Genomic DNA, 23,633 nt, shown 5'->3' on the forward strand with positions numbered 1-23,633 from the left:
GTCAGATGTACTTAAAAATCTTATTATGGCCAAATTAAATTTGAACGTAATTGTACAACTGCTGCTTAAGGTACCTACTAAATTTAAATTCATTGGTGGCCACATATGGGTGGTAAATTACTTGCTAATTATGTAAAATTTAAAAAGGAACATAAAATCACTAATGTTATTATTCATGAACTTCAAACCTAGATATTGTTACAGCCTCTGAGAGACTGGCTTAGTATATGGTGCTCACTTATGTAACTATAGTACCCTTCACTAATCCAGACAACCCTTATGGTGATTTTAGTGGCCTTAGACAACCTTAGAAAGCTCTCTAAGTGGTAGCTCTGGAGAGCATTCATCAGGCTAGTGGCTTTAGGAGCTGTCCCATTTTGAATGTCAAGAGCCAGGGTGTAAGTGTCCGGCAGGGTCACCAACAAGCCTTGGCAGCGGCAAACAACGTAGTCGTCGGTAAATGTGCACTGACTGGGTCTGCAAGGTCCAAGTGACCCACCACGAGAAGGTAAGGCAGCGCAGGCCCCAAGCAAGCAGGGGAGCCCACTGGAGCCAATGAAGACCCTCAAGAGAACCCATGGGCCAGAGGCACAGGAGTCACAAGAGGGCCTCGAGCAGCTCACCAATGATGAAGTCCCACGGTGCAGAAGAAGTGGCGAGGGCACAGATCTTGGCTGCAGAAGTTACTTGAGGTTGGAACTTCTTTGAGCCCTAAGATCTCTGGAGGAGAGAGTCAACAAGCCTTGTCAACGGCAAGTCAACGTGGTGCACAGGGGTTCTGTTCCAGCGGTTCCGACGAGGGATACTGGCCTCAAACTTGTTATGAAGACAGTGCAGGGCTCGAGGAAGTTGCAGAACCACCACCTGTCTTTCTGAGCCTTTCAGATTCAGTGGAAGCCCAGAATCATCAGGCCAGTCAGTGACTCCTTCACTCCAAGGGAGATTCCTTCAGGTGTCTTGGATGTCCACAGGCCTGGTGAAGAACCTGTATGGAACATGGGCACTGACGTTGCAGAAGACCAACAGGATGACGAGACCAGGAGCAGCAGGAATGTTCCCCGTTGAAGTCTCTGTTCCCTAAGCGAAGTCCAGTGTGTCCAGACGGTCAAACTTGAAGTGGTCTATGATCTGAATCTTAACCCACCACAAATCTAGGGACCCACCAACAGGCAAGGCCCTTAAGTACCCTTAGGAAAGGGTTTGGGCGATTCAGGGGTCCCTCCCAGAGGAGGGGCTGGACAGTGGAGAGGATACTCCCATGTCCTTCGTCCAGTTTTACAGTGCATGGAATCATACCTCCCACCTCGTTTACGGTGTAGGAGTATGATTCCAACATGTTTAATACCAAACATGACAGGTTTCGTTACAGCCAATTTAGAGTTGGTCATTGCATAATGACGCATGGCCACTCTATATGTCCTAATGACTGATGCACTTACAACCCGGGAGAATGGACTCTGAAGGTTGTAGGTGTGCCCAGCTCATGCAGGGGCACCCTCACACTTAGGACCAGGATTGAAAAACCTGCCTTAGTGGTGACTTATAGGTTTTAAGTGTAGTGACCTCAGATATAGGGGAACCTATATCTTTTGGGAGTGGTGCTAGCACCAGCCTGCACAGGCTACAATGGCAGGTCTTGAGTCACAATTTGAGTGGCCTCTCATGGGTGGCATAATACATACTTCTCCCACAGGAGACCTCAGGTGTACCTATGCCCTGTGTACTTTAGTACCATATACTAGGGACTTATAATGGCACCCAGGTAGCCAATCTGGAGTGTATCTAAGTACTCCCCGTGTCCAATTTTGGGAAGAAGCACAGAGACTGGGGCCCTAATTGGCAGGATCCCTTTCAGACTAGTCAGAAAACATGACACCAGCAAAAAGTCGGGCTGACCAAGAAAGCAGATCCTACTTTCATACACTGCCTTTAAACAAAAATGTATATATAGATAATACTGATGCATTTCTTTCTCTAGTATAATTTATTTTCCCTTATCCCTAAATTTAATACTAATGTTTAGACTTTGATTCTCTGTTATGAAGATATGCATAGAAGAGATCCTCTGTGCTATACGCTCATTAAAAATAAAGGCACCTGGCTCACATGGACTATAAACATTTTCTCCCACTTCTCCTAATTTCTGACCCTGAATTATTGGAATTATTTAACTCTTTTTTTTTTTTTTTTTTTTTACCCAAATCTCCACCCACCAGTACCATTCTGGAATCCTTGATTACTGTCAAACTCTGTTAAAGAAAACAAATTCAGTGAAAAATCTAGATCTATATTCTTATTTAATTACAGTTGTAAGACATTGGGTAAAATACTAGTGTCTTGCTTGAAATCTAATTCCTAAATTAATCAAATCTAATCAAATAGGTTGCTATTAAGGGAGGTTGCCCTCTGACAATGCTAGGCTATTTGCTAATGTTATTTAAAAATTTGATAATTTTAATATTACCTGTTCTGTGTTACCGTGAAGAAAGTGACCCGCTTGGGGCCACCCGGGTCTCCTCGGACCACCTCTTAGCCTTCCATATCAAATGAAGAGTCGGAAGAACAGTGGAGAATATACCAATAATTGTTTTATTCAGGTGCATTCAGAGTGGAGCACCGTCTGCGCAGTCTCGAAGAGTGGTACAGAGGGAACTTAAATCAACAAGCATAGAGTGCATAGAGTGCTCAGCGCCAGGGCACCCTTGGGTAAAAGCGAGCTTTAAAAGCCTAAATAACATAACATAGAGATACTTCATGTACGTTTCATAGTTGGGCAAAGACATGCCTACAATGAAATTTTCCAGGCAGATGCACCTGGGCAATAAATAGGTTTCGGTTCTCATATCTCACACAACCTAGCACAGTCCAAGGTCTTTTCACCATGTGCCTGCCACCAGACAAGTGGGAGACGGCCTCTATCTAGTTAGAAAGGTATGCACTAGTATGAACAGTCTATTCATTACTGAAGCAAAACCTAACATTTCAGAAACAAAATTTAACAGAGGCTTTTCTCAGGAACAGCAAAGGATTCGTTTTTATCATGATAGAAAATTGCACCTCAACTGAAAATGGTGCTGCGAATGCTAACTTATCTAGAGCACTGCGGAAGCAATCTCAAATCTATTCTAACAACCGTTAGATGCCAATAAACCTTTTAATTGCATTAATTGTAAATATGTGTTTAGAACTCCTTCTTGGTCTGGTCTTGGTCCCAATTTTATTAAGTTAAATCTTTTGCTCCAATTTATGAGATAGTGTTTTTACAAATCAATATTTTTCTCTTTAGATTGATCGTTATTGTGGCACTAAACAGAGCTGTCCCCCCACCCCCCTTATTGTTTATTTAGAGCCCTTTTTGGAAAAGAAAGAATGCAACTCTTTGATCAAGGTTATCAATTCTGATATTATTGATGTGAAGATTTCATTGTATGTTGATGATATATCACTGTATATATCCAGTCCTCTACTTCCATCACCCACTTTATTAATGAGGTTCATTTGTCCTCCCAAAATTTCAGGATATAAATGAAACTTCAACAAACACAATTATCTTTCACTAAATAATGGTTTTTGAATCATATAAGATTCTCATTTTCATTGGTCACCTCAAAAGATTAAGTATGTGGAAATCTGGTTTCAAACATGAAATAAACTGTAAATTATAATAAGTTATAATTAAAAAGTTAAATTAATGATGTTTATTTTGCAGTGTCCTCTCTCTTTAACTTGGTGGGGAAGACTTGATTGATACCTTCAAGATGGTGATTGTTCCCCACATTTTATTTGTTCTATCTACACCTCAGTTAAAACGTTTTTTTATGTTTAACCAGCTGGATTACATATGTTCTGAACATTTGTGGAATAATAATTCTTTTAGGATTGCACTAACTAAACTCAGAAGACCCATGGTGGAGGGGGGAGTTTGCTACTTCAGTTTTAGAAGGTACCATTCAGCTTTTGTCCTTAGACAAGCTTGTTTACTTTATGATTATTCTTTTATCACCGCCCCTTCTTGGATCTCCATTGAAACATGTTTATTATCTTATTTTTAAAGAAATTTTTATTATGTGAAATTGCCTATTTTTAATATGTTTCCAGTATTGAAACACATTCAGGTTGGCCAGACCACTTGGCCGCTTGCAACAATGCTTTGGTTTTATCACGGAGTCAGAGTAACTGAATAAAATATTGCCATTAACGATTAAATTCAACAAAACAGGAGAAACCTGATAGTTGCATGTGCTTGGGATTAGGGTTGCCATACTAGAATGGTTTAATGTTAATATGTATATGTTAATGTGTTATTGATATGGTGTTAGTTTTCTAGTGTGTTTTTTTTTTAATAGGAACATTCTTTGTAAAACAAAAGATGAAATTTGAATTTAATAAGATGTGCTTATCCTGGTAGTTTGTAATCTCTAGTGGTTGGGACAATTTGATCTCTCCCCCTCCAAGTCCCAAATTAATGAGTTAGACTAAAGCTCATTGTTAGGTCTCACCTACACACACATGTTTAAGCTGTCTGTTTTCAAAGACATGCTGTGGACAATATAAATAATTACAGTGAGCTTTGTGGCCATCATGTTGGCTACAATTGGTTGACTTTTTTGTCACCTTTATTTGCTTGCTTCTTATTTGCTTGCTTTGCTTTCTTTCCTTGTGTTTGCTCCTCCACTGCAGCATAACTTATTTACCATCCTTTTGATTGTATGGTTTGTATCATTCCGCTACTTACATTTGGCAGCTACTATTTCTTTTGCTTTTAGCACCCATGAGAGATCATGTGTTTTCATGCTCTCTCCTATGTGTGCTGCTTACACTCTCAGCATTATTATGAGCCTTAATCTTCTTTGTCACACACCTTAAAGGATGACAGCAATGCTCTTTAGAAGCAAACCCCATTAGCTCTATAAATTGAACACCCTACTACTCTTTCCACAGAGACATAAATACATATCTTTTCACTTGCATGTTTTGTTTGTAGTATCCAAAAAGTGTTCCAGTGATTAAAGATACTCACTGTACAGGAGGGGTAAAGAACACCTTAGGTTGTAACTAGGAAGAGTGGGACTCAGTGCAAGGATAATTCCATACAGGTAATGAGAATATTGCCACTTTGTCCCTCTGGTCACAATCCTCACAGAATGAGAACATTTAAAGCATGCCCGACTTTCAACTCTTGTGAGATCATTCATTCCAACACACTGCTGAGGAAAATATATGTTTGATGATTCAAAATCTCACCTAACACTATTAGTGTAAGCCCATATTCTGATGGATACATCTGCCTGTGGATTCCTCACCTTTTGAATTACCCCATGCGCAGCATTCCATGAAAACCTTTTTTCCTGCACATCTCCCATGTCGATGAGGACGTCACAAGGGAACGGCTCCACACACGAGTCCACGTGACGTCATCGGAGCCATAAGAAGACCTCGTCAGCGTGCTGACGTCAATTCCGTTTTTTCCGGGCCGTCGGCGCATAACTTTTTTTTCCAGGGCTTTCCATTTCTGGAGTTTCTTTGTTGCATGTTCTTCCTGTAATTCTAGCAGCTATCATGGCTACTCAGATGAAGTCCGATTTTAAACCTTGTAGGGAATGTGGGTGTCATATGTCGATTACTGACCCCCATGAGGATTGTTTATATTGCCTCTTGTAGGACCACGACGTCGAGGGGTGTTAGTCATGCAGGTGCATGAATCCAAAGGCCTTGAAGGACAGTGAGGCCAAGCTGTTTATGGCCAAGGCAAAAAAGCAGAAAAGGGGCCGAAAGGGGTCGAGATACAAGTCCAAGTCGCCGACTCTACATACCTCGAAATCGTCGAAGAAGCACAAAAAGATGCGGCGCCCTGGATCCAGACGTCGGTCATCGAAGGATGAAGCAACAAAGTCGTGGTCTCTGTTAGTCCGACTAGACACCGCAAGGATGAAGACTCTGCTTCCCCTTCGCCTCAGGTGACTCTGGCACAGTCTCCGGCTCCGAGAGGCTCACCGGCACCCAGAAAAGCAACGCTTTCACCTCCGGCCACTCCACCCAGCTCCAGTGTCTCCAGCACCACAACCGGAGCCAATTTGACTGCCTCCTTGAGCGGTCTCTGAACCGTCAGTAACTGATCCAGGTTATCCAGCCGTTCCGGCTCCAGGTAGGTCGCGTTTCCTGAATGCGATGTTCAGCATGTTTGCCAGAGTTGCTAACCTTGCTGGTGCGCAGTTGGCCCAATGGGACTGCTTTCATACTCCCTTGGAGGTTTGTCACATCACTTCGCACAGGCACCTTTCATGCCAATTGCTCCGGGGAGTTGGCCTCTCCCGACAATTAGTTTCTCGACGCACGTGCAATCCGTGGAAGTAAGAGTGCTGTTGGATGGGTCTTCTCCGGCGCTGTCTGGCTCCGGTCCGGCACCGACTTGACCTCATCTGCTGCCTTCGACTATTCCTGTGGAGCCTCCATCAACGCCGGTCCGAAGTCACTGGCACCACGTCTGGCGCCGCCAGTGCCAGTCCCTAGGATGAGGCACATAGGCTGCTGGAGGAGGAAGAATATCAGGAGCTGCAGGAAGAGGCTGAAGAGAGTGAGATTGTTGACCCTATGCAGGAGTTTGAGGGACTGCAGGAGGCTAGTAAATTGGACACATCTCCTGAATGGGAGCTTTCCTCACCAAAAGGCCTACCATCGCAGGAGGTTTCCTCTTATCACTCTATAATAAGGAAGGCAGCAGAGCTACTGGATTTGCCGTTACCTACTGCAGAGCTTAAGTCCAATATTTTAATAGAAGTGCTTCATTCTCCTTCTTTTGCTTAGGAACCTCTGCTTCTCTTAAATAAGACTTTGACTGAGCCCATTTTGGAGGTGTGGCAAAATCCAATGACTGCCCCTGCAGTGTCCAGATCAGTAGCAAGGAGATATAAGGTGGATCCTGGAGATCCTGCTTTCCTTTCCACACACCCATCTCCTGAGAGTTAAGTAGTCCAGGCATCATGCTCTACTGAACAGTCTGCAGGCTCTTTTCCATCTACTCTTGCAGATAGAGAAGCCAAGAGGATGGAGCAGTAAGCAAAGAAAGAGTTTTCTTTGGCCAGTATGGCTCCGAAATCGACAAATGCGACTTGTCTGCTGGGTCGCTATATCCATGTCCTAATGGACTCAGCGAAGGAGGTGCTCCCCAAGATTCCACAGGATGTTCAGGGCCATTTTGTGGAAGTTCTATCTGATACCCAAGCTGCAGCCCATCAGGTGATTCTGTCACGATTCTGTTGCCAGAATTATGGGTTCTTTGGTGACAACAAGGAGGTACGCTTGGCTAAGGGGGTCTGGGTTTTCATCTGATGTACAGGCCACCCTATTGGATTTGTCCTTTGATGGCTCTCGTCTTTTTGGCGCCAAAGCGGACTTGGCACTACAGAGCTTTAAAGATAGTCGAGCCACAGTGAGATTGTTGGGTCTAGAGTTCAAGCCCAGAGGTTTTGGGTACCACAGATTTTGATTGTTCTGCAAATCTTCATCTTTTTGACCCAAACAACAGGCAAACCCTCTGTATAGGTCATACAGCAGAAATGGTTGAGGTCGTCTGCGAGGCACAGCTAGGCAGCAAGCCTCTCTGCCCCCTCCAACTGGTATCGCAGAGAAGCAGCTCTAGATCCTCCATCCTAGGGCATGTTGGTCCTGTGGAAGGACGGGTGTCCCATTTTCTATGAAATTGGAGGTCTATTACTTCAGATCTCTAGGTATTGGATCTCATAGAAAATGGGTATGCCCTTCCCTTCCGGGAGTTTCCTCCTCCTTTCCCCCCTGGCTGGAGTTGGTGCTCAGATGACCACATGCTGCTTCCGCAACAGGAGGTTTTCTCTTTGCTGCAGAAAGGTGCGATAGAGGTGGTTCCGGAGCAGGAACGAGGTCAGGGGTGCTACTCCGGGTCCTTCCTGATTTCCAAAAAGGACGGCCGTTTGAGGCCGATCCTAGACCTCAGGGTCTTGAATTTTTACCTCAGGCAGAAGAAGTTCAAGATGTTGCCCCTGGCTCAGGTTCTTCTGGCATTGCAGCAGGAAGACTGGATGGTGTTGATCGACTTGCAGGATGCGTATTTTCACATCCCTATCCTGAAGTTGCATCAGAAGTATCTCCGTTTTACGGTGGGGTCTCAATACAACCAGTTTGCGGACCTTCCATTCGGTCTTACTTCTGCACCTCGGGTCTTCACAATGGTGATGGCGGTGGTAGCAGCACATCTCAGTAGATCGTGGATTCCTGTTTTTCCCTATCTGGACGACTAGCTGCTCAATGCAAAATTGCCAGAGATGGTGCTGCACCATTTGCAAGTAACAACGAATCTGTTCTTCAACTTGGGTTTTTCGATAAAAGTACCCAAATCGCACCTGGTGTCCTCTCAGTGCAACCTGTTCATAGGGGTAGTACTGGATACAACTGTGAGTCGTGCCTTCCTACCTCTGCAGAGGATTCAAGACATCTAGGCTGTGATTTAATTTTTTCAGAATGGAGCGGTTGTTCAAGTCCTGAAGGTCTTGCGCCTGCGCGGTCTGTTTGCTTCGTGCATACTGTTGGTCAACCATGCACGCTGGCACATAAGGGCCCTCCAGTGGTGCCTCCGCAGACAGTAGGTTCAACACCACAGAGATCTCAGGGAGGTGGTCAGAATCTCTAGAGACACTGCAGCGGAGCTGTTGTAGTGGAGTGTTCCAGACAACCTTTCTCAAAGGAAGCCGTTTCAACCTCCTTCTCCGGTGGTCACAGTGATGACAGATGCTTCCACTCTAGGGTGGGGAGCTCATCTGGGGGATCTGGAGGTCAAAGGCCTTTGGTTTCCAGAGAAAAGATTGTTTCACATCAATCTTCAGAAATTGCAGGCAATACCTTTGGCTCTCAAGGGTTTCCTTCCATTCCCTCACGCTCAGTTCATTCAGTTCCGGTTGGACAACACTACTTTGAGGTGGTACATGAACAAACAGGTAGGAGTAGTGTCGTAACGTCTCTGCAGAGAGGCTCTGCGACTCTGGTCCTGGGCTCAGGACCATCAGATTTGCATGATTGCGAATCGTCTGACCGGAGTGCTGAATGTGCTTGCAGACAGTTTCAGTCGGCAGTATTCGGCCAATCACGAGCGGTGTCTCCATCCGGAGGTGGTCCATCACATTTTCAGGATGTCAGGGTTTCCTCGGGTGGACCTGTTTGCCACTCATGAGAACGCACACTGCCCATCATTCTGCAGTCTCCAGTATCCAATGCGGGTGGCATTGGGGGACGGGTTTCAGTTAGATTGGGGCTCAGATCTACTTTACGCATTTCCTCCCATACCCTTGATTTCTTGAGTTCTGAGGAAGATTCACCAAGACTGGGCCCAAGTCATATTGATCGCCCTGGATTGGCCAAGAAGTGTGTGATACACAGACCTCCTTTACCTCTCATCTCACCCTCTGCTATGTGTCCTTCTTAGGCCAGACCTCCTCTCGCAGTCGCAGGGGCAGGTTCTACACCCCCAGCTCCAGAGCCTGCACCTTCATGCATGGAGATTGAATGGGGTAACCTGAGCTCTTTCTCTCTCCTGCCGGATGTGGTGGATGTTATTTTATTGGTCAGAAGACACTCTGCCAAATCGGTCTATTCCGGTAGGTGGACAAAGTTTGTAAAATAGTGTGTAGAGAAATTGGTTGATCCGTTGTGAGCCCATTTGTCTGATATTCTGAGTTTCTCTTTCCCTGGCACAGCAGGGTTGTGTGATAGCTACGGTTAAAGGCTACTTGTCTGCCTTGTCGGCTTTTCTCTGTTTACCAGACCAACCCGCTTTACTTAAATCTCCCATAGTCATGAGTATCATTAAGGGTCTCACCAATAGGTTTCCTCACACTCCCTTTATTAGGCTTTAATAGGATTTGAATGTAGTTTGTATTCACGTGATGGGGTCTCCCTTTGAGCCCTTGCATAGTTGTCCCTTGAGATTCTTGGTGTTTAAGACAATATTTCTGACTGCAATCACTTCCCATAGGAGGGTTAGTGAGTTGCAGGCTCTTAACTCCAAGCCCCCGTTTATATCATTTCATGCAGATAAGATGGTTCTTAGGACCAGAGCTGCTTTCCTGCCTAAGTGGTCACTCCCTTCCACCTAGAGCAATCTATCACTTTACCCACTTTCTGTCCTCCCCCTTACCCTTCTAAGAAGGAGGAGAGACTTCACCGCCTGGACCCAAAGAGGACAGTCAGCTTCTACCTGGACAGGACTAAGGACATCAGGTTGGACGACCAACTATTCATTGGACATGTGAGTAAGATGAACGCTGTCCAGGTGGATCATACTCTGCATCAAGATCTGCTATGCCTTGGCCAAGAAGGAGTTTCCTGAAGGTATTCAAGCTCATTCCACCGAGGCTAAGTTTTCTTCTTAGGCTTTAGCTAGAGGTGTCCCTGTGGTAGACATCTGCAAGGCAGCAACTTGGACCTCCCTCCACACTTTTGCGAAGCATTATTGCTTAGATTCAGAGGTGAGGAGGGACGGCCACTTTGAACGTTCTGTGCTGCAGATTTTTTTTGTATAGGTAGGCAGACAACCTCCTCCGAGAGCGGGACTGCTTGGGGATTAAATTCAAAAGGTGAGGAAACCACAGGCATATGTATCCATCAGACAATGAGTTACTTACCTTCGGCAATGCTTTTTCTGGTGGATACAGTATCTGCCTGTGGATTGCTCACTGGCCCACCCGCCTCCACGTTGCCTCCCTGTTTATACCGAAAATCAATTGACATGTGATTCATGTATTTTATTATGAATATTTGAAATGATGCAATACTTGACACTAGGAAATGTCCATTTTTGAATTTCCAGTTTCTCTCTTGGTTTTGTATACAGTGTATACTTGTGAAAATGTTGTTGGTTCACCCGTTCGCCTTGCAGGCATGAAAAAAATGTGTGGAACTGACATCAGCACGCTGACGAGGTCTTGTTATGGCTCCGATGACCTCACTCGGAGTCGCGTGCGGAGCCATTCCATTGTGACGTCCTTGTTGACGTGGGAGATCTATGGAGAAAAAGTTTCAGTGGAATGCTGCGCATGGGGTAATTCAAAAGGTGAGGAATCCACAGGCAGATATTGTATCCATCAGAAAAAAGCGTTACCAAAGGTAAGTAACTTGTTCTTTTGGGACATATTGCCACCCACTCAAATAAATAAAGGCAGTGAGTTGCTATATGGATATTGACACTCTAGGAGAAAAAAACATACACAACTGACTAAAGAGGACCAAGATGGAACACTTCTTAACTATGGCAAAATACACCAACCCAGATCATGAAGAGTTTAGGACACAGGATACAGTTCTGCTCACAGACTCAATAAGAAGAAAATGAAAAACTGAAACAAAAAGGATCCTAGCCTGAAATTAAAATATGGAGTATGAAAATATTGGGACAGGAAACTAGGAAATAACCAATGTAATAGGAATTAACTTGTTTATATGATGGATGGATCATTGCTGAATGCTCTTTAATGCCAAGTTCTCCTGCTTTTAGCAGGTGGTAGATGTATGTTGCATGCTCTGTGTACAGTGGGGGATGAGAGAGGGTGTTGGGGCAGTAGTGAGGGAAAGGGAAAACATTTTTCTAGCAAGGAGAAGCCTTATACGTGTTAAAAATAAAACAGAAATCAAACAGCTGCATCCTAGGTTCTGTGAAATTTTCTGGCTGGTTTTACTGTCCAAAAGATCGGGACCAGTTCTTCCATACCCGTAAATATATAGAGATCTGGAAAGACCTAACAACTAATAATCAATTGGCCCTCAATTAACGCATGAAATCATGCTAAATTTCATTCTGTCTCGTAATATGCCCAAAATGTCAAATACCATACACCAATACAGTCAGATTGTGCCTCCCCTGTTTCATGACTTAAATCCTGGAAAAGATATGTTAGTCAAAGTCTCAGTTCCGGGAGCCAGAGCAAACCCTGCTCAAATCAAAGAATTCTACGAGGCCATGTGCCATGTTTTTCAGTGGGCCAACCCCTCTGGTGAGCCCTCAGGTCAGAAGAGACCCCATCGGATTTGACGCCGTCGGCTCCGGATGGTGGGGCCTCAAAGATCCAATCCCAGATCGGGGTCAACACCGGTCATGCCATTGCGACCTCCCCCGGTGTCGGATCCAAAGTTGGTGCCACCGGTGCCCATCGGTGGTACCAGCCCGTCCTTATCTCAAATGACATGGAGTCAGAATGATGTCACTCGACGCAGATTACGGTGCCAATTAAACCCAGGGGTTCTATGTTGTCACCTGAACACTTTGAGGATGTGTTAGGTTTGGGTGAGGAATTGGAGGGGTGGAACACCAGGATGACTCTGCAGGGCAGTTGGACTGGTATGGGGAACTTGAGGAAGCCAGTGGATTGGATACTTCTCCAGATACTGCCATGCTCTCTCTGTCAACTGTGGATATGGAGGAAGAGCATCTTTTGCCATGATGATCAAGAGGGCAGGTGAGGTCCTTGGACTGGAGTTGCCCTTCATGGAGGTCAGGACTAATATCCTGACTGAACTGCTTCAGCCTGGGGCTTCAACCTCAGAACCCTTTTTGCCCTTTAATGACGCACTAACCGATGTCCTTCTAGGCACATGGTCCAAGCTTAGCATAAGGGCTCCTGTCAGTAGGACAATTGCATGCCACCAATGCCCAGCTCTGGGCGACCCAAAGTTCCTTAGCAAACACCCCGCCCCAGATTCACAATTAGGAAATCACAAAACAGCATGTACGAATGTGTTTTGAACACTTTCTACGATTCCCAGTGGTACGCAAATGACCTACCTCATGAATATTAATGAGGTAGGTCACAATTTGCAACCCATTAGCTATCGCTAAAAACTACAGGGATGGGAGCCTGCTGAGGTCAGCAGACCACCATGTCTGTGATTGATTTTAAATAAAGCAATCTTTTTTTGTAAAGCAGCCCATTTCCCTTAAAGGAAAACGGGATGCCTTCCAAAAAGAAAAATGCAAAGTTTTCCTTTCATTTTTTAAGAGCAGGCAGTGATCCGTGGGACCACTGCCTGCTTTAAAAAAATGCTTTTCCAAATATTCACAAAGGGGAAGGGGCCCCTTGGTGACCCCTTTCCGTTTGCGAATGGGTTACCACCTACTTGAAGTAGGTGATAAAATGCAAATGTTTTGCGACCGCTTTTTGGTTGCGATACATTCATACATACCGATGAAATTCGTTATTAGGAAGGGATACCCTAAACACGCACCTTCCTAATAACAAATTGCAAACCCAAATTGCAATTCGGTAACAGGTTTCCAAATCGCAGTTTTGGTTTGATACATGTCAAAAGCCTTTTTTGTGTTCGCAAATGGGACCATTCTACAAATCAGCCTGTTTGAAACCTCAAAAAGGCTTCATACATGTGGCCCAGTGTCTCAGACACTGTTTGTGATTTCTAATGGGGCCCCAAATGGCCTACCTCATCAATACTCATGAGGCAGGTTGCAATTTGCGACCTATTGGGAATGGCCAGCCCGTGCAGGGATGGTGGCCTGCTGGGGTCAGCAGACCACCATGTCTGTGACTGCTTTTTTAATAAAGCAGGTTTTATTATTAAATGCAGCCCGTTTTCCTTAAAGGAAAACGGGATGAATTTAAAAAAGAAAAATTTAACGTTTGTTTCATTTTTTAAGAGTAGAGTTTGGTCCGTGGGACCACAGCCTGCTCTTAAAAAATATTTTTGCATCTGTTCACATATGAGAAGGGGTCCCCTGGGGTCCCCTTTCCTGTTTGCAAGTGGCTTACCACCTACTTCAAGTAGGTGGTAAACTGCAAGTGAAACACTGGTACAAACTAATCTGACTCACTATTAGGAGGGGACGCCCTTGGCAAGCCCCTTCCTAATAGCGACTTGCAAACACTATTTGGAGAGTCACGACTCGCAAAATAGCGTTTGTACATACCAACACACATTTGTTCCAGTCGCAAAAGGGCAGATATCCCATTTACGACTGCAAAAAACAGGCCCCATTTCTCTAGCCAGGGCAATTAAACCAGACCAGTTGCTCTGATATAAGGTAGGGCCATCACATTGATAATTGCTCTTGACAAGATAGTTGATGAGTATTGGTGTTAGCCTTCTGATGATGGCTGCATTGCAAGATATGGGTAATGGCATAATGGACTCCACCATCCTAGAGTTTTCCAGAGCTCTGTTACCATACTGAGGACTGATTTCAAATATCGGTAGCTACCAGCCAGTTGAGCAGTAGGAACAGAACAGTACAATTAACTGGTATTTCTTTTTGAGAAATATAAAAAAATACTTGATTGCAACTGTGTTTTAATTGATTAGCAATATTTTGTAAACATGTGCTTATTTTCTCAGAGGTTAAATGCTTTGGCTGGACTCGTTCGAGGGCAACTTCCAGCACTCCACAGAAATATAATAACTGCGCTAATAACAATTGATGTACATGCAAGAGACATCGTCAGTGACCTTGTCAAGGATAAGGTAAACGAACTAGAACATTTTCTTTTCCCGAAGGCATATACATTATGTAATTTCATTGAAGTTGTAATATATTCAAGAGAATAGAAAGGACTAAAAGGTTGTACCAGACTATTTTGCTGCTTCCTTCAAATCCGTAGTGGTAAAGTGAGTAAAAAAATAATGTACTGGAATGTGGCCCGGTGTAGTTACCAATGGCTAAGAATAAGTGAAGCATTCTATTCATCACTTTCTGTTCTTCTCCGTGAATAATCCTTAAAATCATTGCATCCAATTATCACATATTTGCTCTGAGGTGTTAATAATTTTCAATCAAGAAGTTTAGCTTTAATATGTGTCCTCCCGAGAATTAAACTAAACTCCAAATATATAATGTGGCAATTCACTACAATTCTGGTTGTCCGAAATCAAAGGTTTGTAAGAAGCTTATGAAATCGATGGGAATGAGACTGGAATTTTTTCATGTTGAAGTTGAACAGTAGAATTAAATATTATTAGTAAATCTCACAAAATATGATGATTTTGTTTATTTTTATTTATTTAGGTGGACACCATTGAGAGTTTTGAATGGCAGAGACAGCTGCGCTATTACTGGGATCTAGACCTGGATAACTGTGTTGCACGTATGGCCCTTTCACAGTACACCTATGGCTATGAGTACTTAGGCGCATGTCCACGACTGGTGATAACGCCTCTTACAGTTAGTACTCAGTGGTTTATCATTTTTGTCATCTGTGTTCGAAATTTTGACTGTGACCATTTATATTTTTTTCTGTAAAAAACAATTTTACTTAAAATTGTCTTTATCAAAAATGATATGCTATCAGAGTAAGTAGAAAATATTACCATAAATGTAGTGAAATGTTAAGATAGCAAACCTTTCTTCTTCAACCCCCCCCCCTAAAAGCTATGTAGTCATAATGTGTGAAATATGACCAGCCTCGTATTGCTTAGATGGGGAGTGATCAAGAAAGGTAATCCAATTTCTTTAAGGATATCCTTGATTTGGCTTGGGCAACTGTGTAGGAGGATTGATGTAAGAGAAACTAACCACATAAGACAATTAAAAAATAATTAAGTTAAAGTTCCAAAACAAGTTGCATTAAAATAATAAAAAGCTAGTGAGCAAAATTCCAAAAATGTAGAGAATTGGTTGGGTTCAGGACAAGTTCCAACACCATTCATGGAAATAAATCAAGTGTTTCATGTTGTTTAATGGAAAATGGCTAATATGCCATTGTGGATGTCCTACCAAGAAATAGGGCCAAGAGAGGCTGAGCCTCGAGTATACAAAGTCAAATAGATATTGTGGATTGCATTGCCATAAATGTTACCTTTAGACTTGGAAATATTTTCAGAAGAAAAAGTATTGTAGATAGTTGAGCTATGCATCGTTTCCAGCATTTCAGTTGCTTGAATCCTGTGATCTGAGGGCATGTTGAGCAGATTATGCTAAAATAAACTATAGTGAGTAGTTATATGCCCCTTATCCTATGCAAGAAGCCTGTGGCTTTGTGCAAATCCAAATGGGAAGCCCATAAAAGTTGAAGCTTTTCCCACAGAACAGGAGCATTTTCTGCAAACTGTGAAAAGATACATAAAATAGTTTTTCTTTCATATTGTTTGGTAATAGGTTTGACAAATCAACCCACTTTGGCCTAACTATTGGACAGTTCCACAATGAACTAGACAACAGATCCCAAGGTCTTCATACTGTTTTTTCACCCAACTTTAAATTCTTCCAGTAGGTAAACATCTTCTTTTCCAGAACATTTAAGGTGAAGGCACTTCATTGTTTAGTCGAGTGGGCACTTTCCACAATGGTCTGAAGACCCTCACAGTGCAGCAAGACTCCAGTCTCATTGGGAATTCATCTGGAGATGGTCTGTAGCAGTAGTAGGACCTTTCCTTTCAGTCAGAGGTTCAGTTTTAGTTATTGCAAATCTCAAGGTACTTCCTCCAGTTTATGAAGTAGGGATTCTTACTCTGTTTTCTAGGCGTCAACTGAGGGTCAGGGGATCCTAGGTGGCTTTTCAAAGAGGATAGGCTAGCACGTCCTTTGCTGGTACCATTATACCAATCCATAGATATCCCTAATGTGCCTCACTTGCCTTTTATCTCCTGTTCCATATCACCCATTTTCTCTGAGCTTTGCATTATGGTTATGGAAGTGTCATAAGACAAATCCTATTGAAATCAAGATGGCACAGGACTTCTTCACAGGGCCAAAACTCTACAAGCCTCATTTATGAGGTTTTTGCCATAGGGCAGCACCAAAGGACTTTCTGCTACACTGCCCTACGGCAAAAGAAAAGGACAGGAATACGACGTATCTATCAGATATGTCACATTCAGGTCCTTTTTCCCTGCGCTGGGGCACAATGGGCTGCCGTGCGCCAACACAGGCTCCTTTGCACCATGGTGCAAGGGTGCCTGCGTTGCGAGAATGATTGTTTTGTGCAGGAAGGGAAACCTTCCTGCACAAAAACAATCACAAAATGATTTTTCCTTTTTCTATGTGTGCTGCAGTAAAGATATTTCTCCTCGTTGTGCCTCCCTTATGCCTCCCCTGGAGGCGTACGTTTTTTGCACTGCCTCAGAGTTACTATTTCTCGTAAATCTGGGGCAGTTTCAAAAAGCCATGGATGTTGCTGGGAACTCCCCCAGCAACACCCATTGCACGTCCCTTTAACGCAGAAAACTGTGTTAAAGGGAACGATATTTACAAGGCAGCATTAAGCCAAAAAAATGGCTTAGTGCTGCCTGGTAAATATGGAGCAGGCTCCTGCGCCACTTGAGCATCACAAAAAGTAACGCACTGGTGGCGCAAGGGGCTTACAAATAAGCCCCCACATTATAGTGAATCCATCATGTTGCAGTAAGAGGAATTCCATAGCTTTTTACTTAACTCGTGGGCTAGATCCAGTGGTACGGGCAACCCTGCGGCCTATAAAAGAATCATTAATTGATCAGAGGAGGGGAGTGTAAACCTCCGAGCACATCTGTTTGATTGTTCAAGGCAAGGTCAAAGACCTTTTCTCCCATTCAATCCCTCTATTTAATTATCTGGATGTGGAGAGGCAGATGGGTCTCTGGCAGGTCTATGTGCACAATGTAATTAGATGCTGTCATAGCCCAGACGTGCGATAACATTTTTAATCACCTGAAGCAGAAAACGATATATAAACCTAAAAATCTCCTAACTTTTCAACTAACTCTGATTTAAATTTGCCAGTTTTCACCCAGAAGAAATACTCATTCCAAATATCATATTTTAACAGCAACCAATCCATAAATAAATAATAATGATCAAAATACATAGTTGTATGGAGCAGAGGGCAGAAGCCTTAAAATTTCACATGAGGCGTCTTTGCTGTTTGGAGAAATATTTGTACACTCTTGCTTCATAGACCAACTATAAATGTTATAAGAAAGAGGTGGACGTATGCTCTAAAATCAGTCAGCAGTGTTTTGATGATTAATATTTGAAACCTCAGTGTCTCCCTAGTAATTTGGCAAAGTTCCAGACCAGTCCCATTTTAACAGGAAGAGGCACATAGAGTTCAGAGCACACCATTTTAGCAGATCATATGGTTCCAAGAAATCAATTATCTAATCCCCCAAAAACTTTTGGACCCTGCAGCATAGGAGAATGTTGTGTTTTCAAAATCTTTATGACCCCTGTTGGCACTTTAAGACACCCAGTTTCTGTCCGAATAGGGTTTTCATGTTGTGTTGGAAGTAGTGTCCTATGCAATGCTCTTTGCTCCAGAAGTGGTGCCAGGAAGAACAGCAGTACCTTAATTGGAGTCACACTGAAACAAATGTTAACACTTCTTCCACATCAAATGACCAGTTTGATACCGGTGATTGGGAGTACATCATTATGGGAGCATATAGTTGTATGATGAACCTGACAAGGATGCGAAACAAGAGGAATTACACAAAGGGGTTAGACATTTCTGTAGGGAATTACCCTAATATGCTACATTATCCAGTGACTGTGATACATGTGTGGCCCTAATAAGGAGAGAATCATCTCTTTTAGCACTGAGGCTACCTACTGCTGAACAGGTGGATGTCTATATTAGGATTTCAGGCAGCCGTCACAAAGATACAAAGGATTAGGTGCAGTATTTGGCCTGTCAACTTTATATATAATGAAGTAACCAAAAAGGGGAAGGTGAATTGCAGGAAGAACCTATCCACCACGTTGACTTGGGCAGTACTTGCAGGTACTCGATCAAAGGCTGCCATCTTGAATTAGGAATTATTACTATTTTCCTAGTTGGCGCCCTTAACTCCAGAAAACCAATAATGAAGGAGAGAGGAACCCTGGTGCACGTGGTACACCAAAGCAGATCTCCAATCCGAACTAACTGACCCACAATGACAGCTGCAATGGCCAAAATAATGCCGAGAGTAACACTTGTGGCAAAGTCTCATCAGAGAATCTGGTACATGGGGCGTGGAGCTCATAACATTTTCTGAGAAAATCTCAATATAAGATTTGTACTAGAGGCTTGGGACACACAAAGCAGAAGATTTCATAGGCTTATACCATAGTATTTTTGAGATGTCTAAAAATCCACTTACCTTATTGCCTTATAGTACAGCATTTTGGAAGATGGGAGGATGATTGGATTCTTCTTGATTTTAAAGGAGCTCGCTTTGGACCCATCAGTCTAACCTTTGTGGAAAAAAAGAGTATAGCCTGGCTGGTATGGAAACACTGTGAAGCAAGAAAAGCAAGACAAAAGGAACTTGGTGTTCAATATGTTTCCATTGGATTTCCCTCCACCAAAAATACTAAAGAATGGACTGTAACTAAAGAGAGCCCAGAAGGCAAAGTGTGCCAAATGCTATTAAACAAAGAGATACCAGGAGCAGATTGTAATATTTTACTACTACAAATACCTTCTCATCAACATAAAGAAGAATGGGAAATTGAGGCCAAAATTATATCTGAAGTGCCATGAAAATTAATTACATGTGAAAAGAAAAAATCAGGAGGACGTCTGGATGGTCTCTCTTGTATGTAAAACATATTTTAACATTTCCATTCTGCTTGAACACATAATGTTCTTGCATTTCGTGGTGGAAGGTGCGCACTTTTAGTTCAGAGATGTAACATGTGACCTGATGGTCGCACCTTTTGTTCTACCTCAGCCTGTATTTGTCATAAAACCTAAGGCTTCCAGGGCCAGTAATCAAAACTAAAGGGTTTCTTCCTTGCTGTAACGGGTACTTGATATGTAACCATTTGAATTGTTCTGCAATATTAAAAGTCAGCTCCACCTAAAAAGATTAGGTTTCTCTGAGGAAAATGAAACGTCTGACCACTTTGAAAATTAAGCTGCACTGCTTAAATGAATGAAGATTATTTAATTGAAAATTGATCCATTTTATATTGCTAAATGGTGATTTAGAAAGTAAATGAGAGATGGAAAGACTATGCGGCATATTGACTTGAAATAGGGTTTGCATTAAATGTAGGAGGGCTTTCACACTGAGTTTTTAATTCCCAAACCTAGATAGCTCAGCTAAGTCCCTCTATATATGAGGGCCATTTTCTGACAAGGCAGATAGAGAGATGGTGAGGGTGAGAAAAGGCATTGATGTCTTTCACAAAGCTTTGATAATTAGAGTTGACAGACTCATTTTTATCCGCTAGTCTAGATACACTTGCAAAGAAATATTAATATTTATATAATTTTCATCATCTCACAGTGATGATATGAAAGGTACGTATATTTTGAAGATTTTTCAAAACCCATTCCTCCTTCATAATTAGCAAAGCAGGTATAACTTTTGTATAGTTCAAGAGGATCTTTTTCTCATTAGGCTAATACATGTAATTCAGTGTTCCAGCTTCAGGATTGTGAATGGTGCTCTTTGAGAAAACAAACATGTTTTCCCTAGTTGACCCTCCATATTATTTATTTACAATCTCCACTCACTGAGAACCAAAAAGGAACTTAGAAAATGCTTTGTGAACATAGTTAAAGTCTGTTAGTCATGGATAATGGTTTCCATATGTTCTATCATATCTCTGAAGAGCATTCCCTCTTTTATTCATGTTACAGGTCTGAACTGCACAATTTGTCCTGCATAAAGATGGAGAAATCCACTTCCCAATTTGCCCTAATTTAAGCTTATCTGTGCCAAAGATGATGAAAGACTACATAGGAGACATCATCAGCATACATTTAGTTTTCTAATCACTCAATATCGATTGATTCTCCATGCATTTTCTCAAAAACAATTAATCTAAAGTTGCAGCCTTTAAAAGTTTTGGAATGGATTACCATCTCACCCTCATCTTAATGCATGTGCACAAGTGGACACAATTGATTTAGGGGAAAAGTCCTTTTTCTTTTAATAAACACAGGAATGTTGGTTATAAATATACTAAATAAAAGGAGCTAGCATGTATTCTTTTTTAAGATGTTTTGTATCCCAATTACTAGAGTCAAGTCTCCAATTGCTTGGTGAACTTTAAGCTAGATATTCGAAGGACTAAGTGTGTAGCTCTGAATAAGGTAGGTGGAAGGCCAATTGCATATATTTACTCCGCAAAATAGATATTAGGAAAGTGTTTTGCAAGACACACATAGCTTGCATAAATTGCCCCTTCCTTAGGTCCAAAGTGTGTTACCTCTAAGAAAAAGATAATGATCTGTTCAGAAGGGAGCTCTGAAGCACATCTCTTCTATAAAGATGATCTTCAACTCTGTAATTGATCTTTCTAATCTTAGAAGGAGCACTATAGGGTACATTTGTTTTGCTGAGAGCCTTTAAAAGATACAAACTATTGTCTCTTTTTCTTTCGTTTTTATAATTAGTGATCACGATGGAACTGACAAAAGAAACTTTAAGTTCATGAGAAATAATTATTTTTTATAAATGTCTCTTTAGTTTCAAAATACTATTTCTAAATTTCCCTAGCTATCTCTACAAAAATGCAGCAGCGTGCATGCACGAAGACTGTTTTTTTTAACCACATGGTTTGAAAAGCTTCTGAACATCTCCAAGCCAGACTCTCAAGGGTGCTACCCACCCATCTGGCCTATATTTCTAGCAAGGTTTGTTTTGATTCTGAATCAAATAGTTTTTTTTCTGCACTGTAGGGTTATGAATATCCTGGATAGGATGGTGATAATTATCACATCTGATAAAATCTGATACCCCAGGTATCTGAGTTAATCAGGTACGATAATGACCATCTATAACAAGCTCACTCCTTTAAATGGGGCATACAATAGAAATGTTAATGTTTTCTACACCGGAGTTCGCATGTTCTGGCATTTACTGGGTATTTCCCCATGGGATGTACCTGCAGGTATGTATTTTGTCAAAATTGTGGGACTGCAATCTGTATCGCACCTACTAAATTACTGTAACAGTAAACTCTGTCCAACTCTGATTCCGACCCCTGAGCTAAAAAGGATTGTGCAGGGGTCGGAATTATCCAGCGCACTTATCATGGCTAAAACAGCAGGAGTATGAAAAAAATGATTTTGGACCCCCTGTAATAAACTTTGACATCACATGCCGTGTTCAATCAGCAAAAGACTTTACACACAGACTGGGGCCAACCATCCCATGAACAATAAAAAGAGGTGTGGTGTATCTCAAATCACTTTAATTTGATTCATCAAAATAAATCACAAAAGCACATACAGTATATAAGCATTAAAAAGATTAAACAACAATCATAACCATTTATCAGGAGTAATGGAAAACTCCTGCTAAAACCATGAAATATAAAAACAAACTATATGACCGTCTAAATATTGGAGGTAAAGTAAAGCCATCCTTGCTTGTGTAAAACCCAAATGGCCGCAGTAAAGGGCAAATGTATTTAGCTCGTAGATTATTAAAAGTGGGGCAAATGAAAACGACTTCTAAAGTGTCAAGTACAGTAACAGACTCTGAGGGACTATGCGATCTGACTAATAAATCTGGGAACCGATTTAATCGGAAGTACAACAAATGACGCCTGTGAAAATCCGGCATATCCAGTGTTCATACTCACTTGTCAGTCTGACCAGCATGTAATGCTGACAGGCTTTTTTGGACAGAGACCCCAGTGCCCTTCTTTCCTGCATATACCGCTGATAAGACTCCTTGACCCTTCTTACATCAGAGTTCTAGATTTTCCCCAGATGAGAGAACAACTCTGGCCTACCTAGGGCCCCTAGAATATCTTTGATGTATTGTACCCATGGAATGAAAAGGCCATAATCCATCCCCAAGCCGTACTTCAAAATTGTTCTGTTAGGTTTACAGATCTTTTTTTAGCCAGAGGGACAGCAATAAAAGAACATAAAAGAACAGGGTGGATTTGAATAGTATGTGAAATAAAGCCCACACACTGTTCCTCATGGACAACTTCTGCTGGAATTGACTGCGATAACCTCCGGATCCTCCTGAGAAATGTATTCTCTGCCATCTGAACGGGGTTGCAAGGCTTGTATCCCCACATTTCTGATGGATACAGCTGACTGCGGATTCCTCACCTTTTGAATTACCCAAAGTGCAGCATTCCACTGAAACTTTTCTCTTCACCGCTCCCACGTCGACGAGGACGTCACAATGGAACGGCTCCACGCGCGACTTCACGTGACGTAATTGGAGCCATAAGAAGACCTCGTCGGCATGCTGATGTCAGTTCCCTTTTTTCCGCACCCTCAACGTGTAACAGTTTTTTCCCAGACTCTACATTTCTGGGAGTTTCTTTGTTACTGTTGTCGCGATTTTGTAACTGTCAAAGATGGATACTCCAAGGAAGTTGGGTTTTAAGCTTTCACAGAATGTGGGGCCAGATGTCCATCACTGACCCCCATGAAGACTGTTTGGGGTGCCTCTCCTCAGATCATGACGTCGGGACAAGTTCTTTGTGCAAGCGCATGAATCCGAAGGCTCTGAAGCAGAGGGAGGCCAAGTTATTTATGGCCAAGGCCAAGAAACAGAAGAGGGTTCATAGGAGGTCTCAGACCCGATCAAGGTCACCAACTCCTCACACTTCGAGGTTCTCCAAGAAGCACAAGAACAAGCAGCACCATGGTTCTCATGCTATAAGTCTGACTGCCGTTATAGCAAAGACTATTAGAGTGGCCAGGTGGGGGAAAGGGTGCTGGGGA

General features: G+C 42.5%; 1 protein-coding gene across 2 annotated transcripts in view; it reads left to right on the plus strand.

The window, feature by feature from the left end:
• The window catches only part of DNAH6 (dynein axonemal heavy chain 6), a 2,458,578-nt gene that overhangs the window by 874,983 nt on the left and 1,559,962 nt on the right, over positions 1 to 23,633 (plus strand). For both annotated transcript variants that reach the window (XM_085636629.1, XM_085636630.1), the window contains exons 27-28: positions 14,365 to 14,490; positions 15,032 to 15,187. In XM_085636629.1, coding sequence (XP_085492755.1) covers positions 14,365 to 14,490; positions 15,032 to 15,187 — 282 coding nt within the window. The remainder of the gene's footprint in view (positions 1 to 14,364; positions 14,491 to 15,031; positions 15,188 to 23,633) is intronic.

This window comes from Triturus cristatus, chromosome 2_1, assembly GCF_964204655.1.
Source record: "Triturus cristatus chromosome 2_1, aTriCri1.1, whole genome shotgun sequence".
Classification (NCBI taxonomy): domain Eukaryota; kingdom Metazoa; phylum Chordata; class Amphibia; order Caudata; family Salamandridae; genus Triturus; species Triturus cristatus.